The sequence below is a fragment of the Chiloscyllium punctatum genome, chromosome 22 (genome assembly GCF_047496795.1).
Source record: "Chiloscyllium punctatum isolate Juve2018m chromosome 22, sChiPun1.3, whole genome shotgun sequence".
Classification (NCBI taxonomy): Eukaryota; Metazoa; Chordata; class Chondrichthyes; order Orectolobiformes; family Hemiscylliidae; genus Chiloscyllium; species Chiloscyllium punctatum.
Window position 1 is genome coordinate 21474209 of NC_092760.1, and position 19714 is coordinate 21493922.

The 19714-nt window shown below is 46.6% G+C and overlaps 1 protein-coding gene across 1 annotated transcript in view; it reads right to left on the minus strand.

The window, feature by feature from the left end:
* LOC140493877 (uncharacterized) overlaps positions 1 to 19714 on the minus strand; it is a 183018-nt gene that overhangs the window by 63568 nt on the left and 99736 nt on the right. Inside the window, exon 30 of the mRNA XM_072592871.1 lies at positions 2551 to 19539. Coding sequence (XP_072448972.1) covers positions 2551 to 19539 — 16989 coding nt within the window. The remainder of the gene's footprint in view (positions 1 to 2550; positions 19540 to 19714) is intronic.

Below are 19714 nucleotides of genomic sequence, written 5' to 3' on the forward strand. Positions count from 1 at the left end.
ACAATTATTCTATGACAGTCTCAACTGATTATTGACATCTTACCAACACAATATTACACAAACTTCTACTGGAAAAAAGCCATTTGCACATCCAAAGTGAGTCAATGCAAGATCAATTTTTGAACTGAATTTGACAAAATACATCAGTCACACAGACTCAGTGGTAAAAGACACCACACACAATGGTACAAAACAGACGAAAGCAATATTATACTGTGAAGATCAGCATAGCAATATTAAAAATGGTGTTCTTCTTAATATACACTGTTAAATAACATTGAAATGAGAAGAAGTACAAAATGCAAAATTAATAGATGATTATTAATCTAAATGGCAAAAATCTATATGCAGCCCAATGATTATGTAGGGCATATTAATTTGAAATGAAAATATGATTACCTAATTTTGAACTCAAAATTATTAATCATATGAAATTAGTTATTGAAAATTGTGATATTTCTCACATTTGAATATGGATTGATACTGATTTAATTAATCAGAACTATGAACTCTTTCTTTATTTCCGTAGAAGTTATTCTACATAGCTACTCTCAATCAGAAAATCATAATTACCATGTACTAAAACAGTCATGGCGTTTCGTGTTTCAATTTGACAACATTATATGTGTATTACATTATGGAAAGAATCTCAAAGAAGCAGCATATGAATTTTCAAATATTTCCATCTGCAAGATGGAAACAAACATCCGCCTATCTTTTTTTATGCTCCAGGTGCAGTACCACACAAACCCTTCTCTTACAAAGGTCTTGCATCTTAATCTTGAGTTTACTTCCAGTCTGAAGTCCATGATGTCACCCTTAGGCTGTGTAGAAGTGCTGGTGTATTAGAGGAAAGGGAGTCACGTACCTTATAATCATTATAGTGGCCCAAAACATTTGCTGTACCTTCATCTGATAAATATCAAACACTCTGGGCTGGACCAGAAAATCTCAGGTTCTTTGCCTTATTTTTTTCTTCATTTCACTGGGAGATATCAAATTTTCAACACAGTGAAGAGAAAAATATGCATTCTTTAGGTAGTAATGGTGACTAATCAAGTTAATATCTTGGAAATGGAAGTCATGCCATCACTGGGTGACAGAGAACATTGAAGGATCAAATTGATTTTGATGCAATGATTGGGAGATTTGTTTACAGCTATATAATTTTTAAAAAATCCAGCTTCAAAAAAATGAGAAGATTATTTTCTGATGTTGGTGAGGTGAAAGCTAAATACAAATACATAGAAGCTCAGTGCTGTCTGCAATGGTGTTATCCTTGACATGATATTCATTTCATCTCAGCAGCAAATCTATATTTTTCTTTCTCTTGTTTATTTTTATTCCCTTAAATGATTATCAACATATTCTTTGAAGACCAACGAGATTAAGGATATTGTTTTGAGCATGCTACCTCTAAAAAATTGCAGGATCAGGAAGTGCCAAATAAATCTGCATGGTTCAAAATAGATCAACAGGCCTGTAAGATTTATTGCACAGAAACTCAGGAGAAACATGTGGAAAAGCATGGTGGCACAGTGGTTAGCACTGCTGCCTTACAGCGTCAGGGACCCAGGTTTGATTCCAGCCTTGGCGACTGTCTGTGTGGAGTATGCACATTCTCCCCATGTCTGCGTGGGTTTCCTCCAGGTGCTCCGGTTTCCTCCCACAATCCAAAAGTGTGCAGGTTAGGTGAATTGGCCATGCTAAATTGACTGTAGTGTTAGGTGAAGGGGTAAATGGAGAAGTATGGGTCTGGGTGGTATACGCTTTGGCAGGTCGGTGTGGACTTGTTGGGCCGAAGGGCCTGTTTCCACACTGTAAGTAATCTAATCTAAGCACAACCCAAAGGTTAGGTTAGGTGAACTGGCTGTGCAAAATTGTCCATAGTGTTCAGGATATATAATCGAGGTTCCTTAGCCATGAGTAAATATCGGGTAGGGGGTGGGTGACTTTCCAGAGGGTCGGTGTGGACTTAACGGTTTCCACATGAGGAATTCTAAGTCTAAAAAATATGCTAAAGGTTTGAGAGGAAGTTGGAAATACAAGGAGCTGATGTCTATGAGCATTAGATTAAGAAATACTAGAATACTGTAACATTTGAGGTTAAACTCATACAACTGTTGAACTGGCTAAAATGAGTTTCATATTGTTGAGAAGTAAATTTAGGCTAACTCGCATAATGACATGACATGATATGACATTGTATCGAAGTGAATGAAAAACCCAATACAACATTTGAAGTAAATCCAACCTGAGGGACGAGAAAGGTACCAAGAGAGGGCACTTGTGGTGCAGTGGTAATGTCCCTACCTCCAGGCAATGTGGCCTAGGTTCAAGTCCCTTCTGCCTCACAGGTCTGTCAGAGCATTCTCTGAATAGGTTTATTTTGAGAATAAATAGAGAGGGATGTAACTCAAAGAGCAAGTTAACAACCAAGGGAGCTTAAAATCAAAGGTTTTAGGAGTATATATAATTTAGAAGATCTTAAACAGACAAATCCCATAATGAACAGAAGAGACAGGGTGAACAAAACAAAAACCAAATTACCTTGAGAATACACAGTTCCGTTTACAATGCAAAAACATTCTGTGGTTGCAGATGGATAGCTTGTAGTAGGAGAAATCGTAGAATTCACAGTAGAAGCAGTCGGTGTTGGTTCAGAAAATGTTGAAGGTATCTTGATCGTAGTTGCAGACACAGTACTTGCTGATGCAGTCCTGGTGACTGGAACAGTGACTGCAGTAGTTGTGCTCCATTTGTTGACATTTGTGGTAGACTGACTGACAGTGAAATTTCCAGAGGTAGCAGAACTCACAGAGGTCATGCTTGTAAATGTAGGTGGAGGCATTCTAGTAATTGTGGACGTTGCTGATGGGAAAGTTGTTGGAGACGTTACATTTAGTGACATAGTTGAAACAAGTGAAGACGTTGCCGTTGTAGAGGATTTTGTGACTTGGGAGGTGGGTGAAGATGGAGCTAAGGTTGACTGTGATTCAGTAGTCTCTAAAGTTTCAGTTGTACAGATAGTAGTTGTTGTAGAGCCAGTGGTTGTGGTTGATATTTTGGATACTGTCATGGTTGTGGATTCAGCAGAAGGTGACATTATGCTGATTGTTGCTGTTGGGGTTGATGACTGAGCAGTTGTAGTTGCAGTCACCGTTGTGCTTGGTGAAGTGGTCGTTGATCTCGGGGTTAAAGTGACTGTAGTGGATGAGGTTGGTGTCTGTCGTGTTGCAGTTGGTGTTTCACTAGCTGTCGATGTGGTCGTGGTCACAGTTGGAGAAGCACTGGTGGAAGTGGATGACGATTGTGTTTTGTGTGATGCTGATGATGATTGAGGTGGTCCTGTGGGTGTGGGTGTGGGGGATGTTGTGGTCGTTGTTGCAGAGAATGTTGTGATTGGGGAGGTGGTTGAAGCTGGAGCGCGGGGTGAATGTGTCTCCCCGGTCCCTGTGGTTTCAGTTGTACAGGTTGTAGTTGTCTTTGAGCCGGTGGGTGTTTCCGCACTGCTAGTTGAATGTGGAGTGGGTGTGGATGTTGGCAGTTTTGAAGATGTTATCGGCGTTGATGCTGTGGTTGTGGCTGATATTTTGGATACTGTCATGGTTGTGGATTCTGCAGAAGGTGACGTTATGCTGATTGTTGCTGTTGGGGTTGATGACTGAGCAGTTGTCGTTGCAGTCACCGTTGTGCTTGGTGAAGTGGTTGTTGATCTCGGGGTTAAAGTGACTGGAGTGGGTGAGGTTGGTGTCTGTCGTGTTGCAGTTGGTGTTTCACTAGCTGTCGATGTGGTCGTGGTCACAGTTGGAGAAACACTGGTGGAAGTGGTTGACGATTGTGTTTTGTGTGATGTTGATGATGATTGAGGTGGTCCTGTGGGTGTGGGTGTGGGTGTGGGTGATGTTGTGGTCGTTGTTGCAGAGAATGTTGTGATTGGGGAGGTGGTTGAAGGTGGAGCAGTGGGTGAATGTGTTTCCACGGTCCCTGTGGTTTCAGTTGTACAGGTTGTAGTTGTCTTTGAGCCGGTGGGTGTTTCCGCACTGCTAGTTGAATGTGGAGTGGGTGTGGATGTTGGCAGTTTTGAAGATGTTATCGGCGTTGATGCTGTGGTTGTGGTTGATATTTTGGATACTGTCATGGTTGTGGATTCTGTAGAAGGTGACATAATGCTGATTGTTGCTGTTGGGGTTGATGACTGAGCAGTTGTAGTTGCAGTCACCGTTGTGCTTGGTGAAGTGCTAATTGTTTTTGGGGTTAAAGTGACTGTAGTGGGTGAGGTTGATGGTTGCCTTGTTTCAGTTGGTGTTTCACTAGCTGTCGATGTGGTCGTGGTCACAGTTGGAGAAGCACTGGTGGAAGTGGTTGATGATTGTGTTTTGTGTGATGTTGATGATGATTGAGGTGGTCCTGTGGGTGTGGGTGTGGGTATGGGTGATGTTGTGGTCGTTGTTGCAGAGAATGTTGTGACTGGGGAGGTGATTGAAGGTGAAGCAGTGGGTGAATGTGTTTCCACGGTCCCTGTGGTTTCAGTTGTACAGGTTGTAGTTGTCTTTGAGCCGGTGGGTGTTTCCGCACTGCTAGTTGAATGTGGAGTGGGTGTGGATGTTGGCAGTTTTGAAGATGTTATTGGCGTTGATGCTATGGTTGTGGTTGATATTTTGGATACTGTCATGGTTGTGGATTCTGTAGAAGTTGACGTTATACTGATCGTTGCTGTTGGGGTTGATGACTGAGCAGTTGTAGTTGCAGTCACCGTTGTGCTTGGTGAAGTGGTCGTTGATCTCGGGGTTAAAGTTACTGGAGTGGGTGAGGTTGGTGTCTGTCGTGTTGCAGTTGGTGTTTCACTAGCTGTCGATGTGGTCGTGGTCACAGTTGGAGAAGCACTGGTGGAAGTGGATGACGATTGTGTTTTGTGTGATGTTGATGATGATTGAGGTGGTCCTGTGGGTGTGGGTGTGGGGGATGTTGTGGTCGTTGTTGCAGAGAATGTTGTGATTGGGGAGGTGGTTGAAGCTGGAGCGCGGGGTGAATGTGTCTCCCCGGTCCCTGTGGTTTCAGTTGTACAGGTTGTAGTTGTCTTTGAGCCGGTGGGTGTTTCCGCACTGCTAGTTGAATGTGGAGTGGGTGTGGATGTTGGCAGTTTTGAAGATGTTATCGGCGTTGATGCTGTGGTTGTGGTTGATATTTTGGATACTGTCATGGTTGTGGATTCTGTAGAAGGTGACGTTATGCTGATTGTTGCTGATGGGGTTGATGACTGAGCAGTTGTCGTTGCAGTCACCGTTGTGCTTGGTGAAGTGGTTGTTGATCTCGGGGTTAAAGTGACTGGAGTGGGTGAGGTTGGTGTCTGTCGTGTTGCAGTTGGTGTTTCACTAGCTGTCGATGTGGTCGTGGTCACAGTTGGAGAAGCACTGGTGGAAGTGGATGACGATTGTGTTTTGTGTGATGTTGATGATGATTGAGGTGGTCCTGTGGGTGTGGGTGTGGGGGATGTTGTGGTCGTTGTTGCAGAGAATGTTGTGATTGGGGAGGTGGTGTAAGCTGGAGCGCGGGGTGAATGTGTCTCCCCGGTCCCTGTGGTTTCAGTTGTACAGGTTGTAGTTGTCTTTGAGCCGGTGGGTGTTTCCGCACTGCTAGTTGAATGTGGAGTGGGTGTGGATGTTGGCAGTTTTGAAGATGTTATCGGCGTTGATGCTGTGGTTGTGGTTGATATTTTGGATACTGTCATGGTTGTGGATTCTGTAGAAGGTGACGTTATGCTGATTGTTGCTGTTGGGGTTGATGACTGAGCAGTTGTCGTTGCAGTCACCGTTGTGCTTGGTGAAGTGGTTGTTGATCTCGGGGTTAAAGTGACTGTAGTGGGTGAGGTTGGTGTCTGTCGTGTTGCAGTTGGTGTTTCACTAGCTGTCGATGTGGTCGTGGTCACAGTTGGAGAAACACTGGTGGAAGTGGTTGACGATTGTGTTTTGTGTGATGTTGATGATGATTGAGGTGGTCCTGGTGGTGTGGGTGTGGGTGTGGGTGATGTTGTGGTCGTTGTTGCAGAGAATGTTGTGATTGGGGAGGTGGTTGAAGGTGGAGCAGTGGGTGAATGTGTTTCCACGGTCCCTGTGGTTTCAGTTGTACAGGTTGTAGTTGTCTTTGAGCCGGTGGGTGTTTCCGCACTGCTAGTTGAATGTGGAGTGGGTGTGGATGTTGGCAGTTTTGAAGATGCTATCGGCGTTGATGCTGTGGTTGTGGTTGATTTTTTGGATACTGTCATGGTTGTGGATTCTGTAGAAGGTGACGTAATGCTGATTGTTGCTGTTGGGATTGATGACTGAGCAGTTGTAGTTGCATTCACCGTTGTGCTTGGTGAAGTGCTCGTTGTTTTCGGGGTTAAAGTGACTGTAGTGGGTGAGGTTGATGGTTGCCTTGTTTCAGTTGGTGTTTCACTAGCTGTCGATGTGGTTGTGGTCACAGTTGGAGAAGCACTGGTGGAAGTGGTTGGTGATTGTGTTTTGTGTGATGTTGATGATGATTGAGGTGGTCCTGTGGGTGTGGGTGTGGGTATGGGTGATGTTGTGGTCGTTGTTGCAGAGAATGTTGTGACTGGGGAGGTGGTTGAAGGTGGAGCAGTGGGTGAATGTGTTTCCACGGTCCCTGTGGTTTCAGTTGTACAGGTTGTAGTTGTCTTTGAGCCGGTGGGTGTTTCCGCACTGCTAGTTGAATGTGGAGTGGGTGTGGATGTTGGCAGTTTTGAAGATGTTATTGGCGTTGATGTTATGGTTGTGGTTGATATTTTGGATACTGTCATGGTTGTGGATTCTGTAGAAGTTGACGTTATACTGATCGTTGCTGTTGGGGTTGATGACTGAGCAGTTGTAGTTGCAGTCACCGTTGTGCTTGGTGAAGTGGTCGTTGATCTCGGGGTTAAAGTTACTGGAGTGGGTGAGGTTGGTGTCTGTCGTGTTGCAGTTGGTGTTTCACTAGCTGTCGATGTGGTCGTGGTCACAGTTGGAGAAGCACTGGTGGAAGTGGATGACGATTGTGTTTTGTGTGATATTGATGATGATTGAGGTGGTCCTGTGGGTGTGGGTGTCGGGGATGTTGTGGTCGTTGTTGCAGAGAATGTTGTGATTGGGGAGGTGGTTGAAGCTGGAGCGCGGGGTGAATGTGTCTCCCCGGTCCCTGTGGTTTCAGTTGTACAGGTTGTAGTTGTCTTTGAGCCGGTGGGTGTTTCCGCACTGCTAGTTGAATGTGGAGTGGGTGTGGATGTTGGCAGTTTTGAAGATGTTATCGGCATTGATGCTGTGGTTGTGGTTGATATTTTGGATACTGTCATGGTTGTGGATTCTGTAGAAGGTGACGTTATGCTGATTGTTGCTGTTGGGGTTGATGACTGAGCAGTTGTCGTTGCAGTCACCGTTGTGCTTGGTGAAGTGGTTGTTGATCTCGGGGTTAAAGTGACTGGAGTGGGTGAGGTTGGTGTCTGTCGTGTTGCAGTTGGTGTTTCACTAGCTGTCGATGTGGTCGTGGTCACAGTTGGAGAAACACTGGTGGAAGTGGTTGACGATTGTGTTTTGTGTGATGTTGATGATGATTGAGGTGGTCCTGGTGGTGTGGGTGTGGGTGTGGGTGATGTTGTGGTCGTTGTTGCAGAGAATGTTGTGATTGGGGAGGTGGTTGAAGGTGGAGCAGTGGGTGAATGTGTTTCCACGGTCCCTGTGGTTTCAGTTGTACAGGTTGTAGTTGTCTTTGAGCCGGTGGGTGTTTCCGCACTGCTAGTTGAATGTGGAGTGGGTGTGGATGTTGGCAGTTTTGAAGATGTTATCGGCGTTGATGCTGTGGTTGTGGTTGATATTTTGGATACTGTCATGGTTGTGGATTCTGTAGAAGGTGACATAATGCTGATTGTTGCTGTTGGGGTTGATGACTGAGCAGTTGTAGTTGCAGTCACCGTTGTGCTTGGTGAAGTGCTAATTGTTTTTGGGGTTAAAGTGACTGTAGTGGGTGAGGTTGATGGTTGCCTTGTTTCAGTTGGTGTTTCACTAGCTGTCGATGTGGTCGTGGTCACAGTTGGAGAAGCACTGGTGGAAGTGGTTGATGATTGTGTTTTGTGTGATGTTGATGATGATTGAGGTGGTCCTGTGGGTGTGGGTGTGGGTATGGGTGATGTTGTGGTCGTTGTTGCAGAGAATGTTGTGACTGGGGAGGTGATTGAAGGTGAAGCAGTGGGTGAATGTGTTTCCACGGTCCCTGTGGTTTCAGTTGTACAGGTTGTAGTTGTCTTTGAGCCGGTGGGTGTTTCCGCACTGCTAGTTGAATGTGGAGTGGGTGTGGATGTTGGCAGTTTTGAAGATGTTATTGGCGTTGATGCTATGGTTGTGGTTGATATTTTGGATACTGTCATGGTTGTGGATTCTGTAGAAGTTGACGTTATACTGATCGTTGCTGTTGGGGTTGATGACTGAGCAGTTGTAGTTGCAGTCACCGTTGTGCTTGGTGAAGTGGTCGTTGATCTCGGGGTTAAAGTTACTGGAGTGGGTGAGGTTGGTGTCTGTCGTGTTGCAGTTGGTGTTTCACTAGCTGTCGATGTGGTCGTGGTCACAGTTGGAGAAGCACTGGTGGAAGTGGATGACGATTGTGTTTTGTGTGATGTTGATGATGATTGAGGTGGTCCTGTGGGTGTGGGTGTGGGGGATGTTGTGGTCGTTGTTGCAGAGAATGTTGTGATTGGGGAGGTGGTTGAAGCTGGAGCGCGGGGTGAATGTGTCTCCCCGGTCCCTGTGGTTTCAGTTGTACAGGTTGTAGTTGTCTTTGAGCCGGTGGGTGTTTCCGCACTGCTAGTTGAATGTGGAGTGGGTGTGGATGTTGGCAGTTTTGAAGATGTTATCGGCGTTGATGCTGTGGTTGTGGTTGATATTTTGGATACTGTCATGGTTGTGGATTCTGTAGAAGGTGACGTTATGCTGATTGTTGCTGATGGGGTTGATGACTGAGCAGTTGTCGTTGCAGTCACCGTTGTGCTTGGTGAAGTGGTTGTTGATCTCGGGGTTAAAGTGACTGGAGTGGGTGAGGTTGGTGTCTGTCGTGTTGCAGTTGGTGTTTCACTAGCTGTCGATGTGGTCGTGGTCACAGTTGGAGAAGCACTGGTGGAAGTGGATGACGATTGTGTTTTGTGTGATGTTGATGATGATTGAGGTGGTCCTGTGGGTGTGGGTGTGGGGGATGTTGTGGTCGTTGTTGCAGAGAATGTTGTGATTGGGGAGGTGGTGTAAGCTGGAGCGCGGGGTGAATGTGTCTCCCCGGTCCCTGTGGTTTCAGTTGTACAGGTTGTAGTTGTCTTTGAGCCGGTGGGTGTTTCCGCACTGCTAGTTGAATGTGGAGTGGGTGTGGATGTTGGCAGTTTTGAAGATGTTATCGGCGTTGATGCTGTGGTTGTGGTTGATATTTTGGATACTGTCATGGTTGTGGATTCTGTAGAAGGTGACGTTATGCTGATTGTTGCTGTTGGGGTTGATGACTGAGCAGTTGTCGTTGCAGTCACCGTTGTGCTTGGTGAAGTGGTTGTTGATCTCGGGGTTAAAGTGACTGTAGTGGGTGAGGTTGGTGTCTGTCGTGTTGCAGTTGGTGTTTCACTAGCTGTCGATGTGGTCGTGGTCACAGTTGGAGAAACACTGGTGGAAGTGGTTGACGATTGTGTTTTGTGTGATGTTGATGATGATTGAGGTGGTCCTGGTGGTGTGGGTGTGGGTGTGGGTGATGTTGTGGTCGTTGTTGCAGAGAATGTTGTGATTGGGGAGGTGGTTGAAGGTGGAGCAGTGGGTGAATGTGTTTCCACGGTCCCTGTGGTTTCAGTTGTACAGGTTGTAGTTGTCTTTGAGCCGGTGGGTGTTTCCGCACTGCTAGTTGAATGTGGAGTGGGTGTGGATGTTGGCAGTTTTGAAGATGCTATCGGCGTTGATGCTGTGGTTGTGGTTGATTTTTTGGATACTGTCATGGTTGTGGATTCTGTAGAAGGTGACGTAATGCTGATTGTTGCTGTTGGGATTGATGACTGAGCAGTTGTAGTTGCATTCACCGTTGTGCTTGGTGAAGTGCTCGTTGTTTTCGGGGTTAAAGTGACTGTAGTGGGTGAGGTTGATGGTTGCCTTGTTTCAGTTGGTGTTTCACTAGCTGTCGATGTGGTTGTGGTCACAGTTGGAGAAGCACTGGTGGAAGTGGTTGGTGATTGTGTTTTGTGTGATGTTGATGATGATTGAGGTGGTCCTGTGGGTGTGGGTGTGGGTATGGGTGATGTTGTGGTCGTTGTTGCAGAGAATGTTGTGACTGGGGAGGTGGTTGAAGGTGGAGCAGTGGGTGAATGTGTTTCCACGGTCCCTGTGGTTTCAGTTGTACAGGTTGTAGTTGTCTTTGAGCCGGTGGGTGTTTCCGCACTGCTAGTTGAATGTGGAGTGGGTGTGGATGTTGGCAGTTTTGAAGATGTTATTGGCGTTGATGTTATGGTTGTGGTTGATATTTTGGATACTGTCATGGTTGTGGATTCTGTAGAAGTTGACGTTATACTGATCGTTGCTGTTGGGGTTGATGACTGAGCAGTTGTAGTTGCAGTCACCGTTGTGCTTGGTGAAGTGGTCGTTGATCTCGGGGTTAAAGTTACTGGAGTGGGTGAGGTTGGTGTCTGTCGTGTTGCAGTTGGTGTTTCACTAGCTGTCGATGTGGTCGTGGTCACAGTTGGAGAAGCACTGGTGGAAGTGGATGACGATTGTGTTTTGTGTGATATTGATGATGATTGAGGTGGTCCTGTGGGTGTGGGTGTCGGGGATGTTGTGGTCGTTGTTGCAGAGAATGTTGTGATTGGGGAGGTGGTTGAAGCTGGAGCGCGGGGTGAATGTGTCTCCCCGGTCCCTGTGGTTTCAGTTGTACAGGTTGTAGTTGTCTTTGAGCCGGTGGGTGTTTCCGCACTGCTAGTTGAATGTGGAGTGGGTGTGGATGTTGGCAGTTTTGAAGATGTTATCGGCATTGATGCTGTGGTTGTGGTTGATATTTTGGATACTGTCATGGTTGTGGATTCTGTAGAAGGTGACGTTATGCTGATTGTTGCTGTTGGGGTTGATGACTGAGCAGTTGTCGTTGCAGTCACCGTTGTGCTTGGTGAAGTGGTTGTTGATCTCGGGGTTAAAGTGACTGGAGTGGGTGAGGTTGGTGTCTGTCGTGTTGCAGTTGGTGTTTCACTAGCTGTCGATGTGGTCGTGGTCACAGTTGGAGAAACACTGGTGGAAGTGGTTGACGATTGTGTTTTGTGTGATGTTGATGATGATTGAGGTGGTCCTGGTGGTGTGGGTGTGGGTGTGGGTGATGTTGTGGTCGTTGTTGCAGAGAATGTTGTGATTGGGGAGGTGGTTGAAGGTGGAGCAGTGGGTGAATGTGTTTCCACGGTCCCTGTGGTTTCAGTTGTACAGGTTGTAGTTGTCTTTGAGCCGGTGGGTGTTTCCGCACTGCTAGTTGAATGTGGAGTGGGTGTGGATGTTGGCAGTTTTGAAGATGCTATCGGCGTTGATGCTGTGGTTGTGGTTGATTTGTTGGATACTGTCATGGTTGTGGATTCTGTAGAAGGTGACGTAATGCTGATTGTTGCTGTTGGGATTGATGACTGAGCAGTTGTAGTTGCAGTCACCGTTGTGCTTGGTGAAGTGCTCGTTGTTTTCGGGGTTAAAGTGACTGTAGTGGGTGAGGTTGATGGTTGCCTTGTTTCAGTTGGTGTTTCACTAGCTGTCGATGTGGTCGTGGTCACAGTTGGAGAAGCACTGGTGGAAGTGGTTGATGATTGTGTTTTGTGTGATGTTGATGATGATTGAGGTGGTCCTGTGGGTGTGGGTGTGGGTGTGGGTGATGTTGTGGTCGTTGTTGCAGAGAATGTTGTGATTGGGGAGGTGGTTGAAGGTGGAGCAGTGGGTGAATGTGTTTCCACGGTCCCTGTGGTTTCAGTTGTACAGGTTGTAGTTGTCTTTGAGCCGGTGGGTGTTTCCGCACTGCTAGTTGAATGTGGAGTGGGTGTGGATGTTGGCAGTTTTGAAGATGCTATCGGCGTTGATGCTGTGGTTGTGGTTGATTTGTTGGATACTGTCATGGTTGTGGATTCTGTAGAAGGTGACGTAATGCTGATTGTTGCTGTTGGGGTTGATGACTGAGCAGTTGTAGTTGCATTCACCGTTGTGCTTGGTGAAGTGCTCGTTGTTTTCGGGGTTAAAGTGACTGTAGTGGGTGAGGTTGATGGTTGCCTTGTTTCAGTTGGTGTTTCACTAGCTGTCGATGTGGTCGTGGTCACAGTTGGAGAAACACTGGTGGAAGTGGTTGACGATTGTGTTTTGTGCGATGTTGATGATGATTGAGGTGGTCCTGTGGGTGTGGGTGTGGGTGATGTTGTGGTCGTTGTTGCAGAGAATGTTGTGACTGGGGAGGTGGTTGAAGGTGGAGCAGTGGGTGAATGTGTTTCCACGGTCCCTGTGGTTTCAGATGTACAGGTTGTCGTCGTCTTTGAGCCGGTGGGTGTTTCCGCACTGCTAGTTGAATGTGGAGTGGGTGTGGATGTTGGCAGTTTTGAAGATGTTATCGGCGTTGATGCTGTGGTTGTGGTTGATATTTTGGATACTGTCATGGTTGTGGATTCTGTAGAAGGTGACGTTATGCTGATTGTTGCTGTTGGGGTTGATGACTGAGCAGTTGTCGTTGCAGTCACCGTTGTGCTTGGTGAAGTGGTCGTTGATCTCGGGGTTAAAGTTACTGGAGTGGGTGAGGTTGATGCATGCCTTGTTTCAGTTGGTGTTTCACTAGGTGTCGATGTGGTCGTGGTCACAGTTGGAGAAACACTGGTGGAAGTGGTTGACGATTGTGTTTTGTGTGATGTTGATGATGATTGAGGTGGTCCTGTGGGTGTGGGTGTGGGTGTGGGTGATGTTGTGGTCGTTGTTGCAGAGAATGTTGTGATTGGGGAGGTGCTTGAAGGTGGGGCAGTGGGTGAATGTGTTTCCACGGTCCCTGTGGTTTCAGTTGTACAGGTTGTAGTTGTCTTTGAGCCGGTGGGTGTTTCCGCACTGCTAGTTGAATGTGGAGTGGGTGTGGATGTTGGCAGTTTTGAAGATGTTATCGGCGTTGATGCTGTGGTTGTGGTTGATATTTTGGATACTGTCATGGTTGTGGATTCTGTAGAAGGTGACGTTATGCTGATTGTTGCTGTTGGGGTTGATGACTGAGCAGTTGTCGTTGCAGTCACCGTTGTGCTTGGTGAAGTGGTTGTTGATCTCGGGGTTAAAGTGACTGGAGTGGGTGAGGTTGGTGTCTGTCGTGTTGCAGTTGGTGTTTCACTAGCTGTCGATGTGGTCGTGGTCACAGTTGGAGAAACACTGGTGGAAGTGGTTGACGATTGTGTTTTGTGTGATGTTGATGATGACTGAGGTGGTCCTGGTGGTGTGGGTGTGGGTGTGGGTGATGTTGTGGTCATTGTTGCAGAGAATGTTGTGATTGGGGAGGTGGTTGAAGGTGGAGCAGTGGGTGAATGTGTTTCCACGGTCCCTGTGGTTTCAGTTGTACAGGTTGTAGTTGTCTTTGAGCCGGTGGATGTTTCCGCACTGCTAGTTGAATGTGGAGTGGGAGAGGATGTTGGCAGTTTTGAAGATGTTATTGGCGTTGATGCTGTGGTTGTGGTTGATATTTTGGATACTGTCATGGTTGTGGATTCTGTAGAAGGTGACATAATGCTGATTGTTGCTGTTGGGGTTGATGACTGAGCAGTTGTTGTTGCAGTCACCGTTGTGCTTGGTGAAGTGGTTGTTGATCTCGGGGTTAAAGTGACTGGAGTGGGTGAGGTTGGTGTCTGTCGTGTTGCAGTTGGTGTTTCACTAGCTGTCGATGTGGTCGTGGTCACAGTTGGAGAAACACTGGTGGAAGTGGTTGACGATTGTGTTTTGTGTGATGTTGATGATGACTGAGGTGGTCCTGGTGGTGTGGGTGTGGGTGTGGGTGATGTTGTGGTCATTGTTGCAGAGAATGTTGTGATTGGGGAGGTGGTTGAAGGTGGAGCAGTGGGTGAATGTGTTTCCACGGTCCCTGTGGGTTCAGTTGTACAGGTTGTAGTTGTCTTTGAGCCGGTGGATGTTTCCGCACTGCTAGTTGAATGTGGAGTGGAAGTGGATGTTGGCAGTTTTGAAGATGTTATTGGCGTTGATGCTGTGGTTGTGGTTGATATTTTGGATACTGTCATGGTTGTGGATTCTGTAGAAGGTGACGTAATGCTGATTGTTGCTGTTGGGGTTGATGACTGAGCAGTTGTAGTTGCAGTCACCGTTGTGCTTGGTGAAGTGCTCATTGATCTCGGGGTTAAAGTGACTGTAGTGGGTGAGGTTGGTGTCTGTCGTGTTGCAGTTGGTGTTTCACTAGCTGTCGATGTGGTCGTGGTCACAGTTGGAGAAACACTGGTGGAAGTGGTTGAAGATTGTGTTTTGTGTGATGTTGATGATGACTGAGGTGGTCCTGTGGGTGTGGGTGTGGGTGTGGGTGATGTTGTGGTCGTTGTTGCAGAGAATGTTGTGATTGGGGAGGTGCTTGAAGGTGGGGCAGTGGGTGAATGTGTTTCCACGGTCCCTGTGGTTTCAGTTGTACAGGTTGTAGTTGTCTTTGAGCCGGTGGGTGTTTCCGCACTGCTAGTTGAATGTGGAGTGGGAGTGGATGTTGGCAGTTTTGAAGATGTTATTGGCGTTGATGCTGTGGTTGTGGTTGATATTTTGGATACTGTCATGGTTGTGGATTCTGTAGAGGGTGACGTAATGCTGATTGTTGCTGTTGGGGTTGATGACTGAGCAGTTGTAGTTGCATTCACCGTTGTGCTTGGTGAAGTGCTAATTGTTTTTGGGGTTAAAGTGACTGTAGTGGGTGAGGTTGATGGTTGCCTTGTTTCAGTTGGTGTTTCACTAGCTGTCGATGTGGTCGTGGTCACAGTTGGAGAAGCACTGGTGGAAGTGGTTGACGATTGTGTTTTGTGTGATGTTGATGATGATTGAGGTGGTCCTCTGGGTGTGGGTGTGGGTGTGGGTGATGTTATGGTCGTTGTTGCAGAAAATGTTGTGATTGGGGAGGTAGTTGAAGGTGGAGCGCTGGGTGAAAGTGTTTCCCCGGTCCCTGTGGTTTCAGTTGTACAGGTTGTAGTTGTCTTCGAGCCGGTGGGTGTTTCCGCACTGCTAGTTGAATGTGGAGTAGGTGTGGATGTTGGCAGTTTTGAAGATGCTATCGGCGTTGATGCTGTGGTTGTGGTTGATTTTTTGGATACTGTCATGGTTGTGGATTCTGTAGAAGGTGACGTAATGCTGATTGTTGCTGTTGGGGTTGATGACTGAGCAGTTGTAGTTGCATTCACCGTTGTCGTTGGTGAAGTGCTCGTTGCTTTGGGGGTTAAAGTGACTGTAGTGGGTGAGGTTGATGGTTGCCTTGTTTCAGTTGGTGTTTCACTAGCTGTTGATGTGGTCGTGGTCACAGTTGGAGAAACAGTGGTGGAAGTGGTTGACGATTGTGTTTTGTGTGATGTTGATGATGATTGAGGTGGTCCTGTGGGTGTGGGTGTGGGTGTGGGTGATGTTGTGGTCGTTGTTGCAGAGAATGTTGTGATTGGGGAGGTGGTTGAAGGTGGAGCAGTGGGTGAATGTGTTTCCACGGTCCATGTGGTTTCAGTTGTACAGGTTGTAGTTGTCTTTGAGCCGGTGGGTGTTTCCGCACTGCTAGTTGAATGTGGAGTGGGTGTGGATGTTGGCAGTTTTGAAGATGTTATCGGCGTTGATGCTGTGGTTGTGGTTGATATTTTGGATACTGTCATGGTTGTGGATTCTGTAGAAGGTGACATAATGCTGATTGTTGCTGTTGGGGTTGATGACTGAGCAGTTGTAGTTGCAGTCACCGTTGTGCTTGGTGAAGTGCTCATTGATCTCGGGGTTAAAGTGACTGTAGTGGGTGAGGTTGGTGTCTGTCGTGTTGCAGTTGGTGTTTCACTAGCTGTCGATGTGGTCATGGTCACAGTTGGAGAAGCACTGGTGGAAGTGGTTGAAGATTGTGTTTTGTGTGATGTTGATGATGATTGAGGTGGTCCTGTGGGTGTGGGTGTGGGTGTGGGTGATGTTGTGGTCGTTGTTGCAGAGAATGTTGTGATTGGGGAGGTGGTTGAAGGTGGAGCGCGGGGTGAATGTGTCTCCCCGGTCCCCGTGGTTTCAGTTGTACAGGTTGTAATTGTCTTTGAGCCGGTGGGTGTTTCCGCACTGCTAGTTGAATGTGGAGTGGGTGTGGATGTTGGCAGTTTTGAAGATGTTATCGGCGTTGATGCTCTGTTAGTGGTTGATATTTTGGATATTGTCATGGTTGTGGATTCTGTAGAAGGTGACGTTATGCTGATTGTTGCTGTTGGGGTTGATGACTGAGCAGTTGTAGTTGCAGTCACCGTTGTGCTTGGTGAAGTGGTGGTTGATTTCGAGGTTAAAGTTACTGGAGTGGGTGAGGTTGATGCATGCCTTGTTTCAGTTGGTGTTTCACTAGCTGTCGATGTGGTCATGGTCACAGTTGGAGAAACACTGGTGGAAGTGGTTGAAGATTGTGTTTTGTGTGATGTTGATGATGACTGAGGTGGTCCTGTGGGTGTGGATGTGGGTGTGGGTGATGTTGTGGTCGTTGTTGCAGAGAATGTTGTGATTGGGGAGGTGCTTGAAGGTGGGGCAGTGGGTGAATGTGTTTCCACGGTCCCTGTGGTTTCAGTTGTACAGGTTGTAGTTGTCTTTGAGCCGGTGGGTGTTTCCGCACTGCTAGTTGAATGTGGAGTGGGAGTGGATGTTGGCAGTTTTGAAGATGTTATTGGCGTTGATGCTGTGGTTGTGGTTGATATTTTGGATACTGTCATGGTTGTGGATTCTGTAGAGGGTGACGTAATGCTGATTGTTGCTGTTGGGGTTGATGACTGAGCAGTTGTAGTTGCATTCACCGTTGTGCTTGGTGAAGTGCTAATTGTTTTTGGGGTTAAAGTGACTGTAGTGGGTGAGGTTGATGGTTGCCTTGTTTCAGTTGGTGTTTCACTAGCTGTCGATGTGGTCGTGGTCACAGTTGGAGAAGCACTGGTGGAAGTGGTTGACGATTGTGTTTTGTGTGATGTTGATGATGATTGAGGTGGTCCTGTGGGTGTGGGTGTGGGTGTGGGTGATGTTGTGGTCGTTGTTGCAGAGAATGTTGTGATTGGGGAGGTGGTTGAAGGTGGAGCAGTGGGTGAATGTGTTTCCACGGTCCCTGTGGTTTCAGTTGTACAGGTTGTAGTTGTCTTTGAGCCGGTGGGTGTTTCCGCACTGCTAGTTGAATGTGGAGTGGGTGGGGATGTTGGCAGTTTTGAAGATGTTATTGGCGTTGATGCTGTGGTTGTGGTTGATATTTTGGATACTGTCATGGTTGTGGATTCTGTAGAAGGTGACGTAATGCTGATTGTTGCTGTTGGGGTTGATGACTGAGCAGTTGTAGTTGCAGTCACCGTTGTGCTTGGTGAAGTGCTCGTTGATCTCGTGGTTAAAGTGACTGTAGTGGGTGAGGTTGGTGTCTGTCGTGTTGCAGTTGGTGTTTCACTAGCTGTCGATGTGGTCGTGGTCACAGTTGGAGAAGCACTGGTGGAAGTGGTTGAAGATTGTGTTTTGTGTGATGTTGATGATGATTGAGGTGGTCCTGTGGGTGTGGGTGTGGGTGATGTTGTGGTCGTTGTTGCAGAGAATGTTGTGATTGGGGAGGTAGTTGAAGGTGGAGCAGTGGGTGAATGTGTCTCCCCGGTCCCTGTGGTTTCAGTTGTACAGGTTGTAGTTGTCTTTGAGCCGGTGGGTGTTTCCGCACTGCTAGTTGAATGTGGAGTAGGTGTGGATGTTGGCAGTTTTGAAGATGGTATCGGCATTGATGCTGTGGTTGTGGTTGATATTTTGGATACTGTCATGGTTGTGGATTCTGTAGAAGGTGACGTTATGCTGCTTGTTGCTGTTGGGGTTGATGACTGAGCAGTTGTCGTTGCAGTCACTGTTGTGCTTGGTGAAGTGGTCGTTGATCTCGGGGTTAAAGTTACTGGAGTGGGTGAGGTTGATGCATGCCTTGTTTCAGTTGGTGTTTCACTAGCTGTCGATGTGGTCGTGGTCACAGTTGGAGAAACACTGGTGGAAGTGGATAACGATTGTGTTTTGTGTGATGTTGATGATGATTGAGGTGGTCCTGTGGGTGTGGGTGTGGGTGTGGGTGATGTTGTGGTCGTTGTTGCAGAAAATGTTGTGATTGGGGAGGTAGTTGAAGGTGGAGCGCTGGGTGAAAGTGTTTCCCCTGTCCCTGTGGTTTCAGTTGTACAGGTTGTCGTCGTCTTTGAGCCGGTGGGTGTTTCCGCACTGCTAGTTGAATGTGGAGTAGGTGTGGATGTTGGCAGTTTTGAAGATGTTATCGGTGTTGATGCTGTGTTTGTGGTTGATATTTTGGATACTGTTATGGTTGTGGATTCTATAGAACGTGACGTTATACTGATCGTTGCTGTTGGGGTTGATGACTGAGCAGTTGTAGTTGCAGTCACCGTTGTGCTTGGTGAAGTGCTCGTTGTTTTCGGGGTTAAAGTGACTGTAGTGGGCGAGGTTGATGGTTGCCTTGCTTCAGTTGGTGTTTCACTGGCTGTCGATGTGGTTGTGGTCACACTGGTGGAAGTGGTTGATGATTGTGTTTTGTGTGATGTTGATGATGATTGAGGTGGTCCTGTGGGTGTGGGTGTGGGTGATGTTGTGGTCGTTGTTGCCGAGAATGTTATGATTGGGGAGGTGGTTGAAGGTGGAGCGGTGGGTGAATGTGTTTCCACGGTCCCTGTGGTTTCACTTGTACAGATTGTAGTTGTTGTCGAGCCAGTGTGTATTTTTATACTGGTAGTTGAATGGTTACTTGTGATTGTTGTTGGGAATTTGGCTGAATGTGGAGTTGAAGTGGATGATTCTTTTGTTTGGACTGTTGTTGGTATCACAGGTGTCGTTCTGAATATTTTCGGGGTCGTTGGTAATTCACTTGTTGCCTTTGAAACTTCTGTTGTTCTTGTACTCTGTGCTGTTGTTGCAGTTGAGGATGATGTTTGAACACCTGTGGGAATACGTGGTGTTGATTCTGCAGAAGTCATTGTGGTAATATTCGTCGGGGTTGTCCTTGATTCTGTTGTTGTTGTTGGAGCTTGACATATAAAATTACAGCATAACAGTTGGATTTCATAGTCATAGCACGTTTTCATGTAATTTTGGTTCTTGTTTTCACATATGAGACCAAAAGAAATATTGCACTGTACTGTTTGTTCGATATCTTCCAGTTCTACATCTGGTGCATGTATGGCTCTGCATTCAATGTTGCTTGGAGCATCACAAATTGCATATCCATGCTCCTTAATTTTATCATATGTTTCAAAATCACCTCCCCAAAAACCAGAGGTTGGCTTGGTTACACTTATCCACTGGGTCCATTCACATTGTTCCACTATCACACAAGTAGCTATAGGGAATTAAAAGATTTGATGTGAGAATTACGACATTTTACATTGATTTCTGTTCAGTTCTGCATATATACATGGAAGAGTTAATGTGCACAAATCTTTCTTTAATTGCTACTTTTCAACTGGTTCTTTACCATTGATAGAGAGTTATCTGTCCATAAGCAAATGCATTTT